Source organism: Syngnathus acus, chromosome 13 (genome assembly GCF_901709675.1).
Source record: "Syngnathus acus chromosome 13, fSynAcu1.2, whole genome shotgun sequence".
Taxonomy (NCBI): domain Eukaryota; kingdom Metazoa; phylum Chordata; class Actinopteri; order Syngnathiformes; family Syngnathidae; genus Syngnathus; species Syngnathus acus.
The window spans coordinates 12,438,696-12,465,843 of record NC_051098.1 but is presented as its reverse complement, the minus strand read 5'-3'; the positions used below and the strand labels follow the sequence as shown (position 1 = coordinate 12,465,843).

Sequence of the window (27,148 nt, the reverse complement as noted above, 5' to 3'; positions counted from 1 at the left end):
AACCCTAATCTTAGAAACCCTAAAAGTAGTTTGAAAGCCTCGTTGGAAACCTTAAGCCTAGCTTTAAAACCTAGTTTGTAACCCTAACCTTGGTTTAAAACCCTAGTCGGAAACCCTAACCCTAGTTTGAAACCCTAATTAGCAATGGCAAAACTCCTTGGAAACCCTGGTCGGAAACCCTAACCCTAGTTTTGAAAGCCTAGTTAGAAACCCTAATCTTAGAAACCCTAAAAGTAGTTTGAAACCCTTGTTGGAAACCCTAACCCTAGCTTTAAAACCTAGTTTGAAACCCTAACCTTGGTTTAAAACCCTAGTCGGAAACCCTGAGCCTAGTTTGAAACCCTAATTAGCGATGGCAAAACTCCTTGGAAACCCTAGTCCGAAACCCTAACCCTAGTTTTGAAAGCCTAGTTAGAAACCCTAACCCTAACTCTAGTTTTGAAAGCCTAGTTAGTAACCCTAACCCTAACTCTAACTCTAACCCTAACCCTAACTCTAACTCTAACCCTATCCCTAGTTTTGAAAGCCTAGTTAGAAACCCTAACCCCAACCCTAATCCTAACCCTAACCCTAACCCTAACTTTGGAAACCCTAGTCGAAAACCCTAACCCTAGTTTTGAAAGCCTAGTTAGAAACCCCAATCCTAGAAACCCTAAAAGTAGTTTGAAACCCTCGTTGGAAACCCTAACCCTAGCTTTACAACCTAGTTTGAAACCCTAACCTTGGTTTAAAACCCTAGTCGGAAACCCTGAGCCTAGTTTGAAACCCTAATTAGCGATGGCAAAACTCCTTGGAAACCCTAGTCGGAAACCCTAACCCTAGTTTTGAAAGCCTAGTTAGAAACCCTAACCCTAACCCTAACTCTAGTTTTGAAAGCCTAGTTAATAACCCTAACCCTAACCCTAACCCTAACTCTAACCCTAACCCTAAGTCTAACCCTAACCCTAGTTTTGAAAGCCTAGTTAGAAACCCTAACCCTAACCCTAATCCTAACCCTAACCCTAACTTTGGAAACCCTAGTCGAAAACCCTAACCCTAGTTTTGAAAGCCTAGTTAGAAACCCCAATCCTAGAAACCCTAAAAGTAGTTTGAAACCCTCGTTGGAAACCCTAACCCTAGCTTTACAACCTAGTTTGAAACCCTAACCTTGGTTTAAAACCCTAGTCGGAAACCCTGAGCCTAGTTTGAAACCCTAATTAGCGATGGCAAAACTCCTTGGAAACCCTAGTCGGAAACCCTAACCCTAGTTTTGAAAGCCTAGTTAGAAACCCTAACCCTAACTCTAGTTTTGAAAGCCTAGTTAATAACCCTAACCCTAACCCTAACTCTAACTCTAACCCTAACCCTAAGTCTAACCCTAACCCTAGTTTTGAAAGCCTAGTTAGAAACCCTAACCCCAACCCTAATCCTAACCCTAACTTTGGAAACCCTAGTCGAAAACCCTAACCCTAGTTTTGAAAGCCTAGTTAGAAACCCCAATCCTAGAAACCCTAAAAGTAGTTTGAAACCCTCGTTGGAAACCCTAACCCTAGCTTTACAACCTAGTTTGAAACCCTAACCTTGGTTTAAAACCCTAGTCGGAAACCCTGAGCCTAGTTTGAAACCCTAATTAGCGATGGCAAAACTCCTTGGAAACCCTAGTCGGAAACCCTAACCCTAGTTTTGAAAGCCTAGTTAGAAACCCTAACCCTAACCCTAACTCTAGTTTTGAAAGCCTAGTTAGTAACCCTAACCCTAACCCTAACCCTAACTCTAACCCTAACTCTAACCCTAACCCTAACCCTAAGTCTAACCCTAACCCTAGTTTTGAAAGCCTAGTTAGAAACCCTAACCCTAATCCTAACCCTAACTTTGGAAACCCTAGTCGAAAACCCTAACCCTAGTTTTGAAAGCCTAGTTAGAAACCCTAATCTTAGAAACCCTAAAAGTAGTTTGAAAGCCTCGTTGGAAACCTTAAGCCTAGCTTTAAAACCTAGTTTGTAACCCTAACCTTGGTTTAAAACCCTAGTCGGAAACCCTAACCCTAGTTTGAAACCCTAATTAGCAATGGCAAAACTCCTTGGAAACCCTGGTCGGAAACCCTAACCCTAGTTTTGAAAGCCTAGTTAGAAACCCTAATCTTAGAAACCCTAAAAGTAGTTTGAAACCCTTGTTGGAAACCCTAACCCTAGCTTTAAAACCTAGTTTGAAACCCTAACCTTGGTTTAAAACCCTAGTCGGAAACCCTGAGCCTAGTTTGAAACCCTAATTAGCGATGGCAAAACTCCTTGGAAACCCTAGTCCGAAACCCTAACCCTAGTTTTGAAAGCCTAGTTAGAAACCCTAACCCTAACTCTAGTTTTGAAAGCCTAGTTAGTAACCCTAACCCTAACTCTAACTCTAACCCTAACCCTAACTCTAACTCTAACTCTAACTCTAACCCTATCCCTAGTTTTGAAAGCCTAGTTAGAAACCCTAACCCCAACCCTAATCCTAACCCTAACCCTAACTTTGGAAACCCTAGTCGAAAACCCTAACCCTAGTTTTGAAAGCCTAGTTAGAAACCCCAATCCTAGAAACCCTAAAAGTAGTTTGAAACCCTCGTTGGAAACCCTAACCCTAGCTTTACAACCTAGTTTGAAACCCTAACCTTGGTTTAAAACCCTAGTCGGAAACCCTGAGCCTAGTTTGAAACCCTAATTAGCGATGGCAAAACTCCTTGGAAACCCTAGTCGGAAACCCTAACCCTAGTTTTGAAAGCCTAGTTAGAAACCCTAACCCTAACCCTAACTCTAGTTTTGAAAGCCTAGTTAATAACCCTAACCCTAACCCTAACCCTAACTCTAACTCTAACCCTAACCCTAAGTCTAACCCTAGTTTTGAAAGCCTAGTTAGAAACCCTAACCCCAACCCTAATCCTAACCCTAACCCTAACTTTGGAAACCCTAGTCGAAAACCCTAACCCTAGTTTTGAAAGCCTAGTTAGAAACCCCAATCCTAGAAACCCTAAAAGTAGTTTGAAACCCTCGTTGGAAACCCTAACCCTAGCTTTACAACCTAGTTTGAAACCCTAACCTTGGTTTAAAACCCTAGTCGGAAACCCTGAGCCTAGTTTGAAAACCTAATTAGCGATGGCAAAACTCCTTGGAAACCCTAGTCGGAAACCCTAACCCTAGTTTTGAAAGCCTAGTTAGAAACCCTAACCCTAACCCTAACTCTAGTTTTGAAAGCCTAGTTAATAACCCTAACCCTAACCCTAACCCTAACTCTAACCCTAACCCTAAGTCTAACCCTAACCCTAGTTTTGAAAGCCTAGTTAGAAACCCTAACCCCAACCCTAATCCTAACCCTAACTTTGGAAACCCTAGTCGAAAACCCTAACCCTAGTTTTGAAAGCCTAGTTAGAAACCCCAATCCTAGAAACCCTAAAAGTAGTTTGAAACCCTCGTTGGAAACCCTAACCCTAGCTTTACAACCTAGTTTGAAACCCTAACCTTGGTTTAAAACCCTAGTCGGAAACCCTGAGCCTAGTTTGAAACCCTAATTAGCGATGGCAAAACTCCTTGGAAACCCTAGTCGGAAACCCTAACCCTAGTTTTGAAAGCCTAGTTAGAAACCCTAACCCTAACTCTAGTTTTGAAAGCCTAGTTAATAACCCTAACCCTAACCCTAACCCTAACCCTAACCCTAACTCTAACTCTAACCCTAACCCTAAGTCTAACCCTAACCCTAGTTTTGAAAGCCTAGTTAGAAACCCTAACCCCAACCCTAATCCTAACCCTAACTTTGGAAACCCTAGTCGAAAACCCTAACCCTAGTTTTGAAAGCCTAGTTAGAAACCCTAACCCTAACTCTAGTTTTGAAAGCCTAGTTAATAACCCTAACCCTAACCCTAACTCTAACTCTAACCCTAACCCTAAGTCTAACCCTAACCCTAGTTTTGAAAGCCTAGTTAGAAACCCTAACCCCAACCCTAATCCTAACCCTAACTTTGGAAACCCTAGTCGAAAACCCTAACCCTAGTTTTGAAAGCCTAGTTAGAAACCCCAATCCTAGAAACCCTAAAAGTAGTTTGAAACCCTCGTTGGAAACCCTAACCCTAGCTTTACAACCTAGTTTGAAACCCTAACCTTGGTTTAAAACCCTAGTCGGAAACCCTGAGCCTAGTTTGAAACCCTAATTAGCGATGGCAAAACTCCTTGGAAACCCTAGTCGGAAACCCTAACCCTAGTTTTGAAAGCCTAGTTAGAAACCCTAACCCTAACCCTAACTCTAGTTTTGAAAGCCTAGTTAGTAACCCTAACCCTAACCCTAACCCTAACTCTAACCCTAACTCTAACCCTAACCCTAACCCTAAGTCTAACCCTAACCCTAGTTTTGAAAGCCTAGTTAGAAACCCTAACCCCAACCCTAATCCTAACCCTAACTTTGGAAACCCTAGTCGAAAACCCTAACCCTAGTTTTGAAAGCCTAGTTAGAAACCCTAATCTTAGAAACCCTAAAAGTAGTTTGAAAGCCTCGTTGGAAACCTTAAGCCTAGCTTTAAAACCTAGTTTGTAACCCTAACCTTGGTTTAAAACCCTAGTCGGAAACCCTAACCCTAGTTTGAAACCCTAATTAGCAATGGCAAAACTCCTTGGAAACCCTGGTCGGAAACCCTAACCCTAGTTTTGAAAGCCTAGTTAGAAACCCTATTCTTAGAAACCCTAAAAGTAGTTTGAAACTAGGGGTGTAACGATTCATCGATACACATCGATTAATCGATATAATGCTCTACGATTTGTTGGCATCGATGCTAAACGTAAACATTGATCTATATTGCCCGTTTTTGACCTCGGACATTAGACGCGACTTTATTTTGAAATCCAGTTCATTGTTGCTTGCTTCCTCTTTCCGGGAGCAGTGCGCGGCGTGTTGTGTTGTGAGCAGAGCTGGCACGTGAAAGGGGAGGCGACAACTACGCGGCTCCTGGGCTGGTGCTATGGCTAGTGTCCAAGAAGACGAGGAAATTCGCTCCCCTTTGGGCTTCAAGTCATTCGTTTGGAAGCACTTTGTAATTTCCTAAATAAAGAGTTTGCAGTACCTTGTTGATTTTGCGTATGAATTGTTATAAATCAGGATATTGTTCTATATCGATCGTAGAGCACTATATCGTGATGTATCGTGAATGAATCACAGCAGGCTTTAAGATATCGGCAAATATCTTATCGTGATTCTTTGTATCGATATGATATCGTATCGTTACAAAACCCGCGATTTACACCCCTAATATATATATATATATAAAGAAATATAGAGAGATAAAAATAGTTTAAAAGGACATGTTGATTCAGCCAGCCGTGGATTGATCCATTTGGTTGGCTTATTTTTGCCCCAACTGTTTTTACAGTACAGAACACAAATAAGCACACACATGAATGATGTCACCAAGATGCTCTTTCAAGACCTTTCAGCCGGATGGAGCAGTCTGCACTTGGGGGTGGGCTCGGAAAGCGCACACGCACACACACGCACACACCTTTCTCCTGGGTAATTATTTTTACATTATTACACGTGCTCAGATCCCGGCCGCCCACGCGAGGTGACAGGCAAATTTATCACTCGGGAGGGCTCCTGGCTTTGCCCGCAAAGATAAATGACAAAATAAAAGCCCTCTCTGCTTAAATTGTTTCGCTTAAATCCGCTGAGGAGATTGATGAGTTCATCTAGCGATGCATGAACGCACGCACGGGATGCGGCCCGAATGTATATTTCCGTATAATGTGCAGCTTTTTAGGAGCTGAGAAGAGCACAAACATCTGCTGGGTCGTGATGCATGACAATGTGCGCAGCTTTGGCAAATGGAGTCATAAAGAACGCAACTTCCTGTTTTGATGTGGGGTGGAAGGCAAAGTTGTGTGACCTGCTTATTTGTGGAGCGTTAGCATTGCCTGTGCATTTAATATATATGACGTCTATAACCGTCAATGGTATTGAATGAGTTAAAGTGGAATGATTCAATCTATTTTATACACTCACACATTTTAAATGCTTTTTTGACTCACCTCCCGTTGCTCATCAGGCCGCCGCCGACTCTCTGGAACGTGACTACAGCAGGAGAAAAAAAGACAAAGCAAAGTGGCTACATATTAAATTTCCATGATTGCATTTAGTTGGGGGAAAAAGAAAAAGGCCAATAATGAGTGTGGCATGTTATCGCTTTGCATATGTCGGAGATGTTAGGTGTTGCTCAAGGACACGGCAAGCAAAACTCATTTTGTCTTATTTTTGCTGCGAGCTTCTTCTCATCAGGTGCGTGATTAAATCTGGAAAAAAATGATTAAAAAAGGCAGCGGGATCGTTCATCAAAGTGTCTGAATCTGCCTGATGCAGATAACAACATTGGCAGCCTTTCATCTGGCAACAGCGTCCACGCGTGTGGACGTATCCATTTCAAATCTTAACTCTCACTTAAAACCCTAAATATCATTTTTGAAACCCTACCTCTGACTTTAAAGCCTACTTTGAAACCACAAGCCATGTTTAAACCCCCAAATGACAGACCTAAGTGAAAGCATAACCTCGTCTTGAACTCCTGACCACCACCACCAGAAAGCCAAACTTGATATTGTATCTTAAATTTTAAAAGCCTAATCCTTTCTTGAAACCCTAACCTGAGAACCCCCTAGCTTGAAACCCTACTTTGAAAGCCTCACCCTCCCGTCTTGAATGGCTAACACTTTCTAAGCATTCCTAACCTGGAGCGACCAGCCTGAATTTGCAGCCCCAATTATCATTTTGCACAATTTTTTTTTTTAGGGCAGCCTCTCAAGTTGACAGGCTCCAAAAACCACTTTGAAGCGGGACCAGCATGACGTTTGCAACCTCTGTCGCCGCCTCACAGAAGCGTCCGATGGCGCTCTGAATGCAGATGAATCTTTTTTTAATCAGCACTAAATGCAGGCAGGCAGGCAGGCAGGCAGGCAGGACATGATCAGCGTCTAAAAAGAAAAATCCCATCACATCTCCCGGGCTGCTGATTTGGCTTCTCTGGAGCTGACAGCTTTAGGAGGCCCAGATGCGACACATACATCACCTTCTTGTCAATACAGGGAAGAGCAGAGTCGCTCTCCTCACTAATGTTGGAAAAATCACCTCGACCCCACCCGCCCCTACGTTTTATCTTTGCAGCTTCTATTGGAGCGTTTCATCCAGGGCAAAAGAGATTTTGAAATCAACAATAACATTCTGGGGTGACTCGGGCAGACATTTCCAAAATGTTCAAAAGTTAAAATCGGAATAAAAATGCGTAAAAACGTGTTTGGGACTGGTCGGGGGGGTTGGGGGAAATCAAATGAACGCTAGCAAATAACGCTAAGCCTGCTAGCTTGCGCTTCTTTGTTTTCACTGTGCTCTAGAGAAAACGTTGACTTTTTAACAAACACCACTGGCTGCAACACAAACACACAAAATCCACACAAACAAAGAGTATGCAAACACATAAGAAAGACTTTGCAAAACCTTTGGGTCACAGCCAAGATTTGGAAAAGTCACTCCAAAGCAGACGTGGGCGAACGTTTTGTTTAAGGGCCACATTTGATTTTTAAAACCAGACGAATGGGATGGAAAAAGTCATTCAAAGCTGTAAAATGTTTAACTTCCTCGTTTAACCTAACCACACAGACGAACTTACATACCGACATTAACTACAATTAAATCATTCACTGCCAGCCTAAAGGACATTTGACATCTATAGCCGTCAATGGTAGTGAATGAGTTAATAAAACACCATGAGTTGAGGGATTGCAATCAACAAATATGGAGGGAAAACATGGATAATATTGTATGACAGGACTCAGTGGGTCTTGCTTGCCCATTCCTGCTTTATAATCTGCCAAATTAGCATTAGCCATTAGCACAAGAAGATTGGGGCCGTGGGAGGTGAGGAGACGGGACAAATGAACAGTACCTGCAGGGGTGAAGGTGAAGGACTGAACTGCAAAACAAGAAGACAGAGAGGTTGTGTGTTAAAGCCTGAAGAGGGAAGTGCCGCTTTGGCTCAGGTGGGGGTTTGGGGTCGGATGGGGGGATCCGTTTGCTGTTGATTGAAATTTTCCATTGCTATCGACTGCTTAGGACCAAAGAAAGATGAACGCCCAGCTGGAGGCGAGGAAAGCAACTACAGAGGTCACACGAAAGCAAAAGTGAAGAAAACACAAAGAGTCACAAATGAAGTGCGTCACACAAGCCACCACGGCGCCTATCAACGTTCGACTGCAAAGCTTCCCTTGATTCCACCCTGCCCAGTCAACAAGTGCGAGGGATGCCGACCTGCATAGTTGCTCAGGCCCTTCCTCTTCTTCCTGCGCCAGTAGAGCCAGATGCTGAAGCCCATGAGGATGACCCAGCAGGCGCCCCCGATGCCGGCGATGAAGGCAGGCTGCTTGACCACGTCGGTGATCTGCTCGGTGATGCTGTTGTTGCGGTTGCCGTGGATGATCACGTCCTGAGAGGCCTTGCCTGCAAGACAGACGGCGTGCCGACTTTAAAACGCAGAGCTTGAGCCCAGACCTAACCCTGGCTTGATATCCAATCACGAATTGAAACCATGACGCAGGCTAGCTAACCCTGGTGCTAGCTTGAAACTCAGCCTAAAAGTAGTATGCAACCGTAGCATCATCTCAGAACCTCAGTTTATCGCACGTTCTAACTGAAGAGAAGGAACCACAGACAGGTGCAGAAGTAATCCAGTTCTGTGGAAATGGGAGTCAGAACATTGATTAACCTCAGACAACGTGCAATGATTTCCTGTGAACGATATCGACCGATGGAGCGTGACACCGAGTCGCCAGGATGTGCAGTGCAATATAATGCCGGTAAAAAACAAAAAAACTGCGCAAAGACAAAGCTTATTAGAAAAAATCCCCAGGTGAGCGGATTGTTTGCCAAGCCGGGGCCTTTAATTCACTTCGAGGCTGCTAAAACATAGTGACGGCGAGCCAAAGCTAGCGAGCGGACACACAGATCGATCGCCGGCGTGTTCGAGCGCTGCACACCTTTGATGGCGCCTACGACACTGTGTTCTTAGGGAGGCACGCTGGGGAAATAAGGCCAACTACACTCACAGTTTGGCATCATAATAATGGAGGGGAGGAAAGCACACGGCCCAATGGACACTCCATTAGGTACACCTGAACCCAAAAATGTAAACAAGTCCTTACCAATAATGATAGACTGGGGCTCACTCTTGACTCCGACCCCCGCGCTGGTGCTGGCGGCCACTTCCACCCGATACACCACGCCCACCTGCAGCCCGCCCACCACCACCGAGCGAATGGCGGCGTCAACCGTCTTGTTGACGTGGAAGCGCGTCTCGTTTGCGAGGCACCAGATCTGGACCCAAGAGAGACAAATTGATGAAAGTCAATCAAGGTCACGGGATAGAGAATTTCAAGCTCACTCACTCAAAACAGACATCAGAAGTCCACATTGTAAGCTAACAAGCTAAGCTAACCTAGCATCCGTGTGATATCAGAGATTTCCAACACAGTCTTGTTTTTGGACTAACCTTGTACTCTTGGATGATACCATTCTGATGGTCGGGCGGCGGGGGATCCCAGGAGATGCTGATCGAAGTGCTGTTCTGGTTTCCCACGGTGAGGACGGTAACCTGCTGAGGCGGGGCGCTGGGGGCTGTGAACACAAATAGGATACAAGCGTTAGGAAGTGCTCACAGTCAGAAATTAGAACCATGTCTCACTATTTCTGGCAGGGCTCTCTCGGTTCTCGTACGTCGAGTTCCGTCTCGGAGGGGCGACTAAACAGCACCATAAAGTCTAAAAAATGTTTTCTCATTTCCGCAGCCGGGCGGAAGCAGAGCTCCGACTACTGACAGGTCAATTACTGGTGCGCCGGCTCCGGCTCACCTCGCCCATCCAAAATGGCACTTGTCACCCAGTAAATCTGGGCTCATCCCTCAGCGCCACTGGCCACGGGTTCCCAAGATGAATGGGTCCCCTTATGAAGTCACCACCTCCAGCAGATTAGAAACAATCGAGCCAAGGAGAATCTGATCAAACGGCCCATTCAATCCAGGTGACGGTGCGGAGGGACTTGCCGCGCCACGGCCAATGTCCTTCAAAGTCAATGCTAAGAATGATTTAGTGGCTTATTATCATGCATATTTGTGCTAAACAATTCCCATTTTTCATTAGAGCCCACCCTTAGAGGGGCGCTAATAGAGCCATTAGCTGCGTGATGTATGGCGGGCGCGAATGTGACCTCCTGTCTCTTACGTCAACGCCGACGTGCCAGATAATGAAGAAATACAAACAAATCTTACGGGAGTTGGCTACAATTGCTCATCGGACACTTTGTCAAGATGACTTGCACGATAGAAATGAAAACCGCAAGTAAAAATAATATATTTTTGAGTCAGTTCAATTTTAATGAGCACAAATGGAAGCTATGAAGCTGATAAGGCGCAGGTCTATATTATTTGTCCTCGCCAAACAGGTGGTGACAAAGCTCTTTTTGCTTTTCCAGAGACCATCTTGGGAAATAAGAATCGGACACCACGTCGGGCCACGACTTCCATCTTTACGGAACAACACAACCAATACCGACCCTTCATCCGTCCAAATCGTCTCCGAGGGAAATCTGTAAAGGCGCCGGCTAAATTTTAATCACTCCCAAAACTTGACTTCTCCATCCATCTTCCCGCTGTCTCAGAGGAGCTCGGACGGACTATCGGCTTCGAGCAGGCTCGGCGGCGAGGGGTTCGGGGGCTTTCAGGATGGAAATAGAAAGTGGTCAACCGTTCCGAGATGCAGATAGAAGCTGAAGCGGGAAGCGTTATCTGCGCCGGTCATAGCCGGGACATGAAGGAGAACCCTCGGGGGAGGCGGCCCGGCGCGTTTTCTTGGTCTCTGACGACACTTCCACTGCTGCTACCGGAGATACGCTCCCTCAGAGCAAGGGCGGGACACAAATGGACCTGTCACCCTGACGGGATGTGAACAACACACGAGGCGAGCCGCCGTGCGCTGAGGCCAGATGGCCTTCGTCACCGCAACAACCATCACGTCTGTCCCGGGAGTTTGCTCTATCATTTGAAGGCCACTTATAACAGCACAACTTCCTTATTCCTCAACAGAGCTCCTCGACCTTTTCCTCTACCAATCGGGTTCCAGTTAACGATAGCCGCCGATAAGTCGGTTTTTCAGAAAATTCCCCCAGGATGGCGGCCATTTTATTGACATATTCGCTGTAGCCGTGCAATAAACAGAACATCAAGATTGATTCTTCATGTGTGGGCTCCCTCTACTGGTAGGTGGGAGAAAAATCACCGCCTAAGCACAGTTCAGTTGTATTTCATCTTTAACTCATTCACTGCCGTTGACGGATATAGACGTCAAAGATCTATTTTAACTGGCAGTGAACGAGTTAAATTGGATGCATTTGCATTTAATCTATTTTTTTGTTTGTTTTTATGGCCACATTGCGCAATGCACAGGCAGTTGTCGTGATTAATGCCGTCACTCCTCTCAACAGTTTTTCTTGAATCATTGTAGGGATAAATACAACTACGAGAAATATTTCAGTCATAAAGGAGACAACGAGCACCCCGGGCATGAATTGTACAGTCATAAGATTAAAGCCATAATGATCGATCGGGTCGTTCGTGATACTGTTAATGTGTCAAAACAGGCCTGAGGTACTGTTGAAGACGGAGATTCAAAGAACCTCAAACACATTTTGCATCCTCAGAATTGTACGGATGTGCCAACATCAAAAGCAGACAAGGTACAAGATGAGACCTGCAGCCAAAGCGAGTGCAGACTAATTGACGGCCGGGAGCACCGATGACTGATTCTGTTGGAGCACAACCGCAACGGTGCAATTATAAGAGTGAGCGTGTTGGGGAAACTCCCGTGCACTCAGGACATTACGCCATACCGATGAAGACATAGTGGAGTCCCGAAATACTGCAATGTACCTCGAGGGGGTGACAGCAAGTTGCTCCCCGAGGAGATACTTGGCTTCAGCGAAAAAACTTTACTCCAAACTCATTTTGGGCGACGGAAAACTTCATTATTTTAAAGCCAAATCCCTCTGGAGAGCTCTCAATTCAACGGAAAATTGGGACTCCAACTTCTGATGATTATTTTTGTTTAATTTTTAATTTTATTTTTTTATGTATTCCGAATATTCAAATATTACAAATAATACGGAGTTTCTTGTTTGTTCTCAGATGAAGTCCTTGCATAAAACCAAAATGAAATTGAGGAAGCAAAATAAACACTCAGCTGCTAACATGCTAAGGAAGTTAGCATTTGCTTAGTTATTCACTCCCCGACTTTCTCGGAAAAGTACTCACCGAAAACTGGTAAAAATTTTTATGCCACAGTTAGTTGTTTGGTTGGTTGTTTTTTTTTCGTAGATAGTCTGGTAGCACCCTGGCTTTATGCTACACTGAATATAAACATTATTTCCCCAAAGCAATTCCCGGCGCAGGTCATAAGAGTAACTTCGGCCGACTTGTTTTTTGTGTGCCACACCACTCTGCAACCTTGTCAGAGCTTGTCCGAATCAAACTTGCCCGCCGCCATCTTCACACGACAGAGTGTGTGCGTGCGATCCAATCGCACCTCATGCCAGCACCCGCCGGGTGATGGATTAGCAGTCAGGATGCAAACTCCCCGCACACACACGTAAACAAGTCGCCGGGCAAAAAAGCAGCATTTTGTCTCGGTATCCAAGCGATATGACAAACGGCGGCCTCGGGCGCTCACGAGTCAGCCTTGGCGTGGCGCGACATCGTACCTTCCTCGGTGGTCCGCGCCGTCTTGGATTCGCTGTCCGTGCCTTGGAAGTCGTTGAAGTAAGGCCGCGCCTTGATCTCGTACACAATGCCCTTCTTCAGGGAAGACAGGAGGGCGCTGCGCTCTGACGGCACCTTCAGGTCCTGCGTCTGCCAGTGTCCCGGCGAGGGCAGACCTGACGTCTGCCTGTACAGAACTCTGTAGCCCTGGATGAACTGCGACAGGCGATCCACCTGAAAAAGCCCATCAGGGGTTGGTAAAAAAAAAAAAAAGAAAAAAAAAAAAACTTTAAATGCCATTGACGGGAAATGTCGTCAACAGGAAGGCTCTGCTTAGTTCATATTCCATGAAAAATGAATCCGAATGTTGTGATTAGACGAGTAGAACATATTTTTGGAAAGAACATTTTTGACTTGAGTTCCCCTTTAAGACACCTTAGGACTGTTTTGAGTTGTGTATAAAAAAAGGAAGCATAATATGTCCTTAGAAAGTGGCCCTATTAAAAAGGACTTTTTTTTTTTTTTAGGCCATGTACTCCCTCAGATTGCTTCCATGACACTTTAGAGGCCGTTACTAATTTAATGGGCACTTTTATCAACGGCAACATCCACGCTTAGCTTAATGAACGCTCTGACATTAATGGGCGTCGCCCGCCTTACGAGTTACCACCTAGTCCACCTTGAAAGACGTCAAATACCTCCCAAATGCGTGCCATTAAATAAAGACAAGAAGCCCCCACTAAGCAAAAGAACCCCCCCCCCACCCCCGTGTCGCAATGGCCGCATCATTCATCGTAATGGCTTGTTAACAGTACAAGCAAAAGCCCAGCTTTCCAAACGACATATTAAACAGACGGTTTTTTTTCCTCCCGCCAGAGTAAATCAGTGAAATGGCATCGGCTGACTTATTAAAGAAATGATTTGGGAATATAAAAGATCTCGGAGCGGAGGTTCGAGCTGTTTACAGAAGGCGTGGTGATTGATGAGGGTAGCCGCTTTTTGCGTTGATTGGACGTTGTCGTCGTAAAATAATAATATTAAAAAAAAAAGCCTTCGTCTTAAATTAGCTCTGCGAGTCTCGAGGTGATACTTATTACTCGGGTAAATAAACATGTCAGCGGGAAAACTGCTAATGTGGTACGCGTTTGGAAATGGTAACAAGCGCCCCCCCCCTTCCTCATAATAGATGCGTGCGTGTGTGTGCGTGAGGACCTGAGTGATTTATACGAAAAAAAAAATCAGGTTAGATGAGTTTGTGGCTGCTTGGTGATTTGTCACATGCGGCAGAATGCGCTGATGCTGTGAAATGTAAGCGTTTGCACATCCGGCCAAAGAAAGCAAGATAAATGCGTCACATCATAGCAGGAAAAATACTGTTTGCTAAACACTTTATTACCATAAACATTCATTTCTGTCAAATTGAAAATGGGTCTCGCAGAATCAAAACAAGACGGATCAACAACCAGATGGTTCTACATACTTGGAGCTGGTTCTTGCTGTAGATGTCAATTACCACCAATGTGTGTGTGATTTTTTTTTTTTTGTGCCGTGAACTCACCGTCCAGGTAACCTGGATGGCCGTGGGACTCAACACCACAGGGTTGTGCAAGCGGACGATGACCTCGCCCAGCTCTTTCTGCACGTGTCGGTGGTCCACGCCTTGAGCCGGAGGACTGATGTCTGCAAGACCACAGAGATCTTTTTATGAAGCGCACGCTCGCCTTGACACTATTTAGCCAAAAAGGCTGATCATCATCATCATCTCAACTGTAATAAAATCTCCAACGAGGCGGGAGGAGGTCCTTTCTGCCCGTTATATTCATTAACGTAGCGGGGACGACAGTAACTCAACTTAGGCCGTTCCAAGAGCAGACATGCTCACTTCTCGTAATTGCTTAAGTGTAGGCCGTAATGAGGACGGGCTGAGATGGACCCGTTAGACCTCTGGAAACCTTCTGCCGCATTTCAACGCAAAGATGACGGCGATGGTGCTTTGTGCTGCTCTTTGCCGGCCTACCTTGCGTTCTGACAGGCTCGGACATGGGACTCGGGTCGCTCACGCCATGGTTGTTGACCGCCCGAACCATGAACAGGTAGATGGTGTTGGGCCGCAGAGCCTTGACGGTGAACTGGGTGGTCTTCACGTGGTCGGCCACCGTTTGCCAGCTGTTGCTCACCGACTGGCTGCGAGGGGCAAAGTTCAAAGTAACAATAAAAATTGAAGCCCAGCAAACCAACCCAGTTAAAATTTCAAACCTGAAGGCCTCGATGACAAAGGAGCTGACGGGAGACGCGCCCACCAGCCCGGCCTGCCAGGATAGCGACACGCTGCTCTTGGTGACGTCGGTCACCTGCGGCTTGGAGGGCGGGCCCGGGAGCTCGTCGTCGCCGTGGGGCTTTGGGAGAGATACGCCGCCAGCTTCTGTACAACGTGAGAACAGAAAATAATAAAATAATAACTAACATTGATAAAACGTAGCAAATTGAAAAGCGCCGTCATGTACGTACCTTTGACCTCAAGAAAAGCGCTCCATGACGTTTCTCCGCTGGAGCTGGTGGCCACGCATGTGTAGATCCCCGAGTCGGACAGCTTTAACAGAAAAACACAACAAAATTAGGTTTGGGCGAGTATCAACACCGAGCATCGCTATCAGTAGGTTGCGGGCTGAATTTCAATGTATCGAGTACACGCGAAGGCTGCCGATACCAGCCACAGCAAAACTTAAGTCCCCTTCGGCAATACTACCACTACCACTGCGGTAGTCTTACCTGTCATCGTGTTCAGTGAAATTTTACGTCCTAAAAGTCGTCAAGGGTGAATACTGACCTCGTGCAACACCAATGTGAACTGGAGCACTTGTCAGAAACGCACACAGAAAAGAAAAAAATTCACTCACGTTCCAGGGCCGTAAAAGCACTGGCGGCGACTTTTACGATGCCTTCCCGGCGCTGACGCTAATTCCCTAATGAATTTCATTTCCTACTCAGCACCCTTCCATCACCACTCAGGCTTCCTTCTCTTGGTTTCATCGCCGTCCCTCCCGCCGACCACGACAAAGCTAATTCACTTAGAGCATGCCGGCCCGGGCCGCACCGGCCCCCGAGAGCGACGACAGCTGGCCCGTCCCTCGGTCCGTCCTTCCGTCCCCTCTCAGGTCTTTGTTTTGCTTGTGTGTTGTGTCAGGCGTAATCGATATTCCGCCGAGGCCTCGGAGTGGGGAAAGGAAGATGAGGGCGCTTTCAATTTAATCTACTCTAAAAGTCTGCATGTGTGTGCAGTGTATCCTCCAGCTGGAGACCATCCAAGTGTTGCTCCACTCAGTCATACCATCAAACTATTAAGAGCAAAAATCAATGCAGCCTATTCATCTCCTCCTGTCAATCAACTTGATTGAACTACCTGCCACAAGTCAAAGCAACTTTTTTTTTTGGCTCTATGTTCTTCTTACCTTGAGGTTGGTGATCTGCAAGCTGCCCAGTTCCTGCAGGGACATGCGAGGGTCTTTCCCCAGCAGACTGATGCCGTCCTTGAGCCAGCTGACCGAGGGGATGGGGTCCCCCGACGCCTGGCACTTGAGCAGGGCCACGCTGTCCATCCCCAAAGTCTGGTTGGAGGGCCCCTGGCGGATGACGGGCGGCGGTCTGTCCGACAGGACTGCCAAACCACAAACGGCAAGATGAAGAGACTTTTTGGACCTTATTGGTGCTTAACAATTATAACATGATTCCAGCACTTTCATTTCTTTAATTCTGTTGTTAGTGTGCCCAAGGACGGATCGATTTGTCTTGGCAGACCACATAAAAGAATGTGGCGGGCCGTATCTGGCCCCCGGGCCTTGAGTTTGACGCAGATGCTCTACAGGCAACTTCCATAGGTACTGAAGCGTTTCTGCTCAAAAGAGTCTTTCTGAGGGGGGAGGGGCAGGGGCAGGGCTTCTTTCTATGACAGAGAGGACGCGTCAAAAGGTGAACTCAGGAATTAACTGCGGCGCAATGTAGCTGAATAATGCCGCGCCCCCCCTCGGCAAATCACAGAAGCCACATTAATTAGACGCTATGGATTAATGACACCAGACCTGCGGGGGATAATTAGCCAGTCAACTACCTCTGTAACCTTTCAACACGTTATCGCAGCCTTCCCTTTTCACACGAAGGGCAGAATTGACACGGTGATTTATTTTTGTTTTGGGGCATTTCAAATGAAGCTGTGGCTCCAAGATGTAAATGAAAAAAAGGAGGCGAGGAGCAGCTGTTTCTTTTCCAGAGCCTCCCTCTCGGCCTTGACCACCAAGGCCCGGTTGAGGATGCGCCCGTGCGTTGTGGGAACGCGGGGCCGCATTCCGAGCCTGATGGATGTGCGAGAACGACGGCGGGAGAGCGGGCTGAGGGGCCTTGGATTTCCGGATCAGGAATTTCTCATTACCGATCTCCTTGACCCCAGCTGACACGTCGTCAGTAAATCACGCAGCGGCCGCCGCCGCGGCTACACAAGGCGCGGCCCTGACCTCCCTCCCACCTTTATAGCCCCCTCGTACCGTGTCACCTCGTATGTTCATTCCAACTTCCTGGCCAGATGGGGGAGGAGGGAAGGGGAGGGGGAGAGTGGGGGGGGAAGTCTCCCTCACTATTGCAGTCACTCAATCACAGAGTCTCTCAAGCAACCGATGGGCTCAACTTGAACTCAAGGACGGTGATTTAGTTCCTCCTCCAAGTGGGGAACTGACAGACCTTGTAGTTTGTTCTCACCTCCACTGACAACATTGAATCCAAGAACTAAACAAATTCTGCCCAGCAACAAATGGCCACCCGGCCAAAAGTCATCATTTGTTTATCTATTTGATTTCATTTGGAAAGTTGCTAGCATTGCCATTGGAATGGAAAATGGGTTTTTACCGTCGGTGACCTCCAACTGCGCCTTGGCCAGGATGCTGCCAGCCACGGTCAGCGCCTGGCAGATGTAGTAGCCGGCGTCGGCTCGCTGCACCGAGGCGATGGTGAGGGCGCCGCTCGGCGACACCGAGAAGCGGCCGTTGGGCTGCTGTGGCTGGTTGGGGAACATCAAATTCTGTGGCGAGAAGAATCAACGGCCCAATTAGCCGCACGTCGGCAGCATCGTAAGCACTCTAGCCCGGTTGCTCACACCACCGAAAGAAATCTTATCAAGACACCTAAGAACTGATCTAATCGGGGAGGGGGGAAAAAAAAGTCTTGGGTGTTGGCTCTTCGCCCCTGGAGAGCAAACACATTAGAATTAATGATGGCAAACTGCTTGAAAGCAACAAATGATGAATTTAACAAATTAGTTTAACACTCCTCGAGTGGGGAAAAAGGCGGCAAAGAAACATCGTTTTCCGTCACTTAGTCCAATTAATGATGCCGAATTGGGCTGTAAATAATTAGCGTCGCACCTCTGCGGAACTCGCCCGCCCCCGTTCAACAGCGAGACACTCGCCAAAACATGTTAATTTGCCGACGGTTTCGCGGTAAACGTCACGGCGATGACGCACCCCTCTTCTACGGAGGACTTTGATGGCCTTCAGGCGACGCGCACGCCAGCGTGTGTATCTGCGTGTGAGTTTGAAGCTGCGTCTGAATCATATCAACGGGCTTCATCGACAAGTCCCGGCCGGCTCCTTATTGGCGCTGTTGTCGAGTGTTGCGACGACTCGCAGGTATTTGAATGGCTTAACCGCTCTAGCGAGAGACGGGATCCTTCTTATCGGTGCGCCGGGTCACAGGGAAAAGCGATTAGCGCGCCACCGGGGCTTTCCTCCGCCGGTGCATCGGGAGCATCAAGATGCTGATGGCAGATTGAGCAAGCTCTGTGGATTTCTTCGCGCGGGGATAGAAAGTCAAAATGGCGTCGGATTTGATCGGGCAACCGATCCACAAACGATTGCACGCAGGCAAGAAAGACGCCAACGAGCCGTTATTTTGGTAGCGTTTACAACTTCAGAAAGTAGGCGCACGCTCCTACCTGACTTCCTTCCTTCTGCCAGAACACGACAGGCTGCGGGTTGCCTTTGGTCTCGCACGGAAAGGCGGCGCTGCGTCCCTGGGCCACGATCTGGTCCCGCGGACGGATGACGAATTGCGGGGGAGCTGAAATGACAGATGACGTCAAACATCGGCACAGCGAGCGGTGAAGTGCGGCGCCCAACCAAAATCCATGCAGCCTGATTGCCGCTTTTGCCTTGAACTCCACAACCCTCGTTGCCATGGCAACCAGGCTGGCCATTCATCCAAAGAATGAATGGCAGTCACATTGACAATCACAACAATCGCTACACAGGTCAGGTGCTACCATTTTTACCCGAAAAGGGAGTTGGAGGCAAATGTTTGCCGCACCTCACGTCCGACGAGTCAAGTGTCAAACTTTGAAATGGAACGGCAAAAAGCCGGCGCGGTCGATAGCGCGGTAACGCGCTGCCGGTCGAGCCCCCGAGTGAGACATCGCGCCGCTGACAACTTGACAGAGGCGGTTCGATAATAAACACCAGACGGGAGACGAGCTAGCTTGCTAACGGCTTCTCTCTGGAGCCTGCAAACAAACACGTTGCGGCTCACCATCTGGATGGCTCATGCGTTTTTCTCGGGAAACGCGCCTACCGATGCTAAGGATGTTAGCATTCAAATTGGAACTGATTGACTTCTCTGATCGGACCTCATAAGACTTGAGCGTGACGAAACAGCGATGACTTTTTTCAATGTCCACAAGCATGCTACGATTTAGCCGACGATTGCTACACGGCAACATGGCGCGCCCAGCTTCTTCTTTTTATCATTTCTCAAGTTTGACAAGGCAGCTCGTTCCAGCGAGGCCAAAGTCGCTCCTATTTGGCGGCTTTTTCCGTGTAATTCCTCCGTCCGTCCCTCCCTCCCTCCGTGGGTGTGTGTTGCATTTGTGCTGTTGGGAAGGGTACAGATGGCGGCAGATTTACAGCCTTCTCGCTTGGCCTTGCTCGGCTTGGATATCTCAAAGCCGGCGACTGATACTGAGCTCCTAAATCTCGCTCTGGCGGGGACTCGGCCGCCTCCCTCGCCTTCCGCCATCCCACGCATCACATCGATAAACACGTCCAAAAGAAATACCTGCCACTGGCCGCCTTATCCTTTCTCACGCTCTTTTTTTTTTTTTTTAAAGCCATCTTCATCGCATGTACCCACGCAAGTTAACTCATTCAGAGCCATTGACGCTTATAGACGTCAAAGATATTAACTGGGTTGGCGGTTAATATTACATAACTCAAAATTTTGCTGTCTTGTTTTTTAGGCTTTCTGCTTGTCGCCAGGAAAGCCTGGGCCTGAGAAATGGGTCGATAGAAGTCAGCGTATGATCCTTTCACAGTTCGGCTGAGGGAAAACTGATCTTGTTTTGATTTGGAACACATTAATGACACGTGAGACTCGGCATCCTGTCGTCACCCTAGCCACAAAGAAAATGATCGCTGCCCATATTTAATTCATGACAAGTGACATTTATCGGAGAAAGGCGGTCGGCCAGGAAACCCGAGTGGGGAGGTTAATCTCCTCCTTCCGTGTTGTGCGTGTGGTGATCGGATAAAAATGCAATTGGTGGCCTACTTTGGTGAAAAGCAAAAAAAGTGCACGGGGATGCAAAGAGGGCATGCGGGATGGAGTCAAATCAATAAGGATGGTTGCTTACTCACCCACACGGCCTTCTGGAGACACGACAATGGAGGGGTGGACACACACATACACACAAAAGAAAAAAGAAAGAAAACAGAGGAAAAACACAAAAAAATAAAGAAATCAAAGTCAGAATGAATGACATGTTGAAACCAAGCAAGACAGGGAAGGTCCAGTTTTTCCTCCCAATCTACAAAGCCCGCAAATTTTCAATGTCCAGTTGTCGGAGGTCCAACGCTCCCTGGTGGCAGCCACTGGACCTTCTCTGTTTACCATCATGAACGCTAAAATGCCACGTGTGCTTTGCAAAAAAAGCCAGGCAAGGGTGCAACATATCCCAAAGGTGTTATTTCAATTTTAAAATCCCAAGATTGCAGAGAATCGGGCTGAAAACTCCTGGGGGGCGCCGTCCCACTCCCCTCCTCGTGCCGCCTTTAAGCTCTCCCCCGCTGGGACCTCCGACGCGTGGCGTTTAATGGCGGCCAGAGTGCCGACAATGGCGGGAAATTACGGTTAGGACCTTTTTATTAACCCCGCAAAGCCCCAGGTGAGGCAGTGGCGGCGTGCGCCAGCAAACTGGAAAATGACTTCGCTGGTGACTGGATGATTGCAAAGGCAACATGGAGGAGGAAGGGGGGGGGGGGCAAAGTGTGTGTGTGGGGAGGGGGGCTCCTCACAATTGTAAATAATTAAACGGATTCATAGACTGCTGGCATCTCTGTGGGCTTGCGGGTGTCAGCGGTCGATGCAAACCTTGACATTTGGATTTTGCCCCGTTTATTTAACGGGTGACAAATGTGCGTGATCCTTGAAAAGTTGTGTTGCACAATATAGACCAAAAAAATGCATCAGAAGTTTTGGGACACCCTGAAAAAATTCTCGAGAGAGCAAGCCCAAATTGGCGTTACCTCGTACGGTGAGGGTGGCGGAGGCCTCCAGTTTGCCCACGCGGTTCTCCGCTGTGCAGCTGAAGGTGCCTTCGTCGGCGACGGACGCTTTCCTCACCCTCAGCACGTAGTCGTCCTTGTCGTACTTGATTTCGTACCTGCCGGGCGAAACGGATGGCGCGTCAGATCTGCCAAACAAATAAAACAAAGTCCGGTTCCTGCCCGCCGCCGCTCATCCTGACAAATGGAGATTGCGAGGCGGATCAATTATTCAACGACGTTCGCTTGCAACCCTGCAAATGTCTTCAATATTCATGGAGTGTTTTTTTTTTCTTTGCAAGAGAGTGTGCATCTTCATAAAGCGAGCATGGGGGGGGGCTCAGGGTCTGACTGAATGCGTGCAGGAAGCACACAAAAGTGCTTTCAATTGGCCCGCTGTAATTAAATATGTGTGCATTGTAAAAGGCATGTGGTGAAGTGGGTGGGGGGGCGCTTTGCTTTGCTTGAAAAGCGTTTGCCGCCGGAATAACACAATTGAGATGGCGACGTGAAGGCCATTTCACAGAAGAAACTCCATGAAAGGCATTGTGTGCTTTTGCGTAGGCTGGATGATGACGATAGCGAGGAAGATGAGGCTGAGGATGGCAACACGCTACGCAGTCCATCCTCTGACCAAAAAAAACACACAAGGCAAGTGTCAAGTGTACCGACTCGAACGGTACTTTTTTTTTTTTTTCTGCCTGTATTTCTAACACACTTTGTGTTTTTACGAGGCCATGAAAGTCAATAATGCGTGCGTGTTTTCACGAGTCACGCGGCGCACGAGAGCAACGTTAGGGGGGGATCTCAAAAAGGTGATGGATGCTATTCTTTGAAAAGCCGAGCGACCGCGAGCGTCGTTTAGCGCCGCTGATTCTCTGGACAATTTCATCTGGCAGCAGTTTGCAACCGTACGCCCCATTTCGTCCAGAGCTGGAAAAGCTTCACGCACGCACGTGCCGCCGCACATACAGGAAACTCAATCTGAGCCGCCCGCCAACCTCTGGAATTGTTTTTATGTTCGTTGTTGTTGTTGTTTTCTTTGACATTCACCATTTAAAAACGAAGCAATTTTATTTTTGGAGTTGCTTCGGAAAAAAATAGATTTCATCCTTTATTCATTTGTTCGATTATTTTTTGTTTGATTTAATAATCTCAACAGCAAAGTATTCTTCACAATTTTGCAGCAAAATAAATAAGTAATAAATAAATAAAATATATAATAAAATATAATAAATAAATTCATTAACATAAATAAATAAATAAATAAATAAACAAACAAAGCACATATCTGTAGAATGTCTTTGCTTTCATTCACACTACCAACCTAACTTAAATGAAGGCTTTCTCATTCGTTCTTGACTTGCTTTTAAAGCTCAAAGGCAAAATTTGTCATCATCTTCCAAATTAGAATCAGAATCCCCAGCGAGCTCATCGTGGCCACATGGAAGCAGACACAACAAGAGAACAGTAGCTCTTTGTTGGCCCGTAACTCTCTTTTCCACCACCACAGGAATGCCTGAGCACAGCGCAGCCAACTTTGCTCTTCCTGTACACACGCGTCTACAATCATCCAACACATCGTTGGCAGAGTGAATCGAAGAAAGTGCCGAGACAACAGAAGCACTTTCCTGCCCCGTTGTCTGTGGAAGGTACTACTGAGATAAAACAAACTGCCCTTCAAAGAAGACCATTCTTATTTTTTCACTGGCATGTTTAAGACGCCATCAAAATAGCCCAAAAGGTCCGCAGCCCATTTTGAGGAGGCGGAGCTGTCTCATGCAAGCCCCGCCTCCTTCGCTGCCGTTTTGTTTTCCGTCTTCCCATAATAGTCCTCGCGTAATGAGACGCGCTGAGGAACATATAAGATCAGCGGGCCGTTCAAAGAAAGCATCTGTTATGTCTTGACAACTTCATTTCCCGTTTATGGATCTTTTCCCTGACATGTGCCAGATTGTCGTTTTAATTGTTTGCAACTCCCCGCGGGGTTCTTATGCAATTGCAACCACGGAAAAACAATTGAAATGGTCCTCCGATGGTATCCTGGCACGGGGGATGCGTTTGGCTCACGGCCGTGTTTGTTTGCTCAGCTGAAGCGCCAGCTTGCCTCCTCCAAAAGGCAAAATCATCTATTCTGTGTCATTTTCATACGTATCAAAGTCAAGCCATGATACCTTTCCTGTGGACAAATCACTGAATTGGGATCTGGCCCTTCTTGGTTGGTCATCTAATGTGGGCCACTTGGAAGGTGAAAAGATGGTCTTACCTCCCACGAGGGACGTCAACGTCATCTTTCCTCCAGCGAACGTTGGGCTGGGGGTCTCCGGTCACCTGGCAGCGGAACTCCACCGTCTCGTCCTCCAACACCACTTGGTTGATGGGCCGGCGAACGAAGCTGGGTCGCTCTGTCAACGGAGAAAAAGGTGGACGCCGGTGTTTCGAGATCACGAGCGGAAATCAATCTTACCAAACACGGTGACTTGTGCCGTCTCGCTGTCCCGTTCTCCCACCATGTTGGTGCCCACGCAAATGTACATGCCGGCGTCGCTTTTCTTGGTGTTGGAGATCATCAGCTTGCCTCCGCGGATCTACGACGACAAAACGAGGCGTGAGTTTGGAGTCGGCGGACCTGGAGCGGGTCGGGCTCGCTCGGGCGCTTACCGTCACTCTGTCGTCCTTGTCCTCGATGCGCACTTTGTCCTTCTTCCAGTAGATGGTGGGCTCGGGGTGACCTCGGGGAGGAACGCACTCCAGGATGGCCGGCTCGCCCGCCGCCACCACCACGTCGGTCGGGTTTTGCCGGAAGTCGTCACGCAGCACTACGAGGCAAGATGCGAAAAGAACCTTTTCAGCCGTGCGGCTAGCTTAGTCGACGAGCTCCTCACATCACGTCTCACTAATCGACTAATATCTACCAATCGACCGAGAAAATCGATGAATCGCTCATCCAAGACTTGATGAATTCTCCGAGCCCTTTAAGTGTTGAATTAGCCGCTTCAACTTCACAGGGACCAGGCGAGCTACGGGAAAGCTAATTGGAGCTAATGGGTGTCCCGACGGAGGGTGCAGAACAAACACAGACGGAGAGCCCCCGAGCTGCCGGCTAACGAGGGCCTCGCACATACACCAAGCCCCTCCCCCCCGTTCAACAGACTCCAGCAAAAAAATGGCAGTGACAATATCGATAGCTGCTATCGCTAGTGGGTACCAGTTAAAGCCCTAATTTGCACCCCAGCTATGGTTTGAAACCTTAACCTTGACTTCAAACCCTAAATTGAAACCTTGTCCGAATCCCTCGTTTGAAAGCCTAACTAAGGTTTAGATAAGGACTTAAGGAATCCATAGTGCCACTCTGGGGAAGGTGGGGGGGTCGCCGTGACCTCCTCTCGCTGCTCTCAATCGCCACCCCCCCCACACTAATCCCAGGAATGCCACTTGGGGAATCCCCCATTGCGCCTGTGATGGATGAGGAGTGCCTTGTCCACGCCTGTTGGAAGTCGCTTGATGAAGGGGCGGCCACAGATCCTCATGTCGATTCCAAAGCGCTTGTAAGAGGGGATAACTGGCGTCCGCGCCCTTTTTAGCCTCTCGGCGGAGATGCGCGCCTCGTATTTATTTCTAGCGGGTCGAGGCGAGGGGAAGCTTTCAAGGCAATTACGCCGGGCTGGAAAAGGGGACTTGGAATGCAAATGAAGGTACTCCATGCAAAACACACAGAAGGTAGCAGGACGTGGAAGGGAATTAGCCACAGGACCGTCCCCGACCCCCTCTTGCCGTATGCTGCCCCGCCCCCTCCTCCACTTTTGTTTGCTTTATCCATGAATGAACCCCCGTGGTTAAAAGCATGGCCACACACACACACACAATATGTTGTTTGCGTTTAATTGTTCCCCTCCATTCCGTCCTGATGGCACCCAAGGGAGTCGAGTCACAAACACACATTAGGTGGATGATTGAACGCTAATCTAATCTAATCGAATCTACTGAGATGCACCCGAGCCTTGGCAGTAAAGCCAACATCTGGTGAAAAGGAAAATATGAAAACCCAAACCCGGACTTTGATGTGAAAACCAAATTGTATTCAAATCCAGATGGCAACCCGTAACCCCGTCTTGAAGCCTTAATCTGAAATTTTCTCTGGCTTTTGTTTTCCAAGAACAAAGTACTTGGAACTCTCGCAGCGCTCCCGCTTGGTGGCCCTGAAGGCATCCAGACCTAGATGAAGCATAATTGCGTTCCCGTGAAACAATCGCAACAACACATTGCCTCCCACTGAGTCCGAGGAGAGCCGCCTGCACCCCCCCAAACTCTGCCTCTTGGTTTATTAATATTTATATATTTGGTTGCATTGACCCCCCCCTCGTGTTGGCAAGCGTTATCGGCGGATCGGGCTTGGGGCTAAACAGGAGCCGTATCTGAGAAGTGCTAATCGCCTTACATTTTTTTAGGCCTTTTTTCTGAGAGGAGTGGGTTGCTTTGAAGAAGGCAGTTCCTCTGCAACATCACCTTGAACTGGAGACACCGTGGAGCTGCCCAAGGGGCAGGTGGGGGTTGCCTGCCAAAATTGGACTCCCACGCAATGTTTGCATCATTACAAAATGATGATACAAAAGCACCGGGACAACAAGAAAACCAGTGGAAAATGGAGAATGTGGAGGAGATGCAGCTATTAGTTGTGCCACACCTAACATTACTCACGCGGTGGCCATGACATTGCCCGTCAGTAAGATGAGTGGGCAGCCTCGACCGAGGCATCCTTCCTACCAAGAAAAGTGCTGACAAAGCCATTTGGTCACAGGATAGGACCTCAAGCACAAGTTCACAGAGGACACCTTCAAAATGCAAAAAGAAAAAATAGACGTAGTATGTTGGTGGTGAGCAGGGTCGCAGGCCTTGTTGGACAAGCTGGTGACCCCTGACCTTGAGATAACTGAATTTGAACAGGAAGTGGCCTTCCACAAACATGCAGAATTGACTAAATTTGACACACCGTTGCGTCAGCCTCACGTTGTTTTCAATTCCGCCCTGAGAGGAGGCAGCCCGTATATATGTCAGCAAACAAAACACACCAGCGTGCTGTCGCTATTCGCGCCCCGTCTCCATGCTGAAGGCAGCTAATAGTGGCTCAATCTGTTTGCCCCTACCTCACTAAGTTCTGTTGTTAACCTGAAATAAGGTTGACTCCCAGTTTCGCTGACTTCTTTGTGTCAAAGCTAGCTAGCTATCAAACCTAGCTAGTTAGCTAGCTAGCCACATGCCTACAACAAAATAAGGCCATGTTTTGAGGCAGTAGCTTTCACGGTATGATAATTTACGTGATAAGTTCTGTTAACCTGTGATAAGTATGACTCCCAGTTTCACTGACATCCTTGTGTCAAAGCTAGCTAGCTAGCTAGCCACGTACCGTTGTTGCGACAAAATAAGGCCGTGTTTTGAGGATTAGAAAGAAGACGCACGTACCCGCACAGGGCTTTTCACAGTTGACCGAAGGGTTACATATTGCACCACACAAACCGCCCCGGATCATTTGCAGTCATCACTCTGACTTCAGATGCCGTCTCAATGAACCGCGGCCCACCGAGCCGCCCGATAGCATCTCCCGACGCCATCCTCCTCCATCGTAGCCCAGAGACCGTAAATAACACCGTCACTTCTTTAGTGATAAGATGCGGCAAACGCGGTAAAGAGAAGACGCGCACGGCTGACGGGGAGACATTCACGAGGCGGTGGCGATATGATGCTATGAAATGCGCATCTTTTATAGACGCAGATGCCTCGGAGGGAAGATGGA

At 47.7% G+C, this 27,148-nt stretch overlaps 1 protein-coding gene across 12 annotated transcripts in view; it reads right to left on the bottom strand.

Moving 5' to 3' along the window:
• Nucleotides 1–27,148, bottom strand: part of robo2 (roundabout, axon guidance receptor, homolog 2 (Drosophila)) — a 156,319-nt gene that overhangs the window by 17,312 nt on the left and 111,859 nt on the right. For 6 of the 12 annotated variants that reach the window (XM_037268599.1, XM_037268594.1, XM_037268602.1 and 3 more), the window contains 18 exons: nt 24,019–24,176; nt 23,825–23,945; nt 23,624–23,762; nt 21,340–21,476; nt 20,452–20,463; nt 18,759–18,883; nt 17,675–17,846; nt 16,231–16,436; nt 15,290–15,371; nt 15,038–15,203; nt 14,799–14,965; nt 14,340–14,461; nt 12,784–13,015; nt 9,527–9,651; nt 9,180–9,351; nt 8,290–8,478; nt 7,928–7,954; nt 6,024–6,066 (listed from right to left, as the gene is read on the bottom strand). In XM_037268599.1, coding sequence (XP_037124494.1) covers nt 6,024–6,066; nt 7,928–7,954; nt 8,290–8,478; nt 9,180–9,351; nt 9,527–9,651; nt 12,784–13,015; nt 14,340–14,461; nt 14,799–14,965; nt 15,038–15,203; nt 15,290–15,371; nt 16,231–16,436; nt 17,675–17,846; nt 18,759–18,883; nt 20,452–20,463; nt 21,340–21,476; nt 23,624–23,762; nt 23,825–23,945; nt 24,019–24,176 — 2,395 coding nt within the window. The remainder of the gene's footprint in view (nt 1–6,023; nt 6,067–7,927; nt 7,955–8,289; nt 8,479–9,179; nt 9,352–9,526; nt 9,652–12,783; nt 13,016–14,339; nt 14,462–14,798; nt 14,966–15,037; nt 15,204–15,289; nt 15,372–16,230; nt 16,437–17,674; nt 17,847–18,758; nt 18,884–20,451; nt 20,464–21,339; nt 21,477–23,623; nt 23,763–23,824; nt 23,946–24,018; nt 24,177–27,148) is intronic. The other 6 variants (XM_037268600.1, XM_037268595.1, XM_037268601.1 and 3 more) reach the window with 3 other exon arrangements.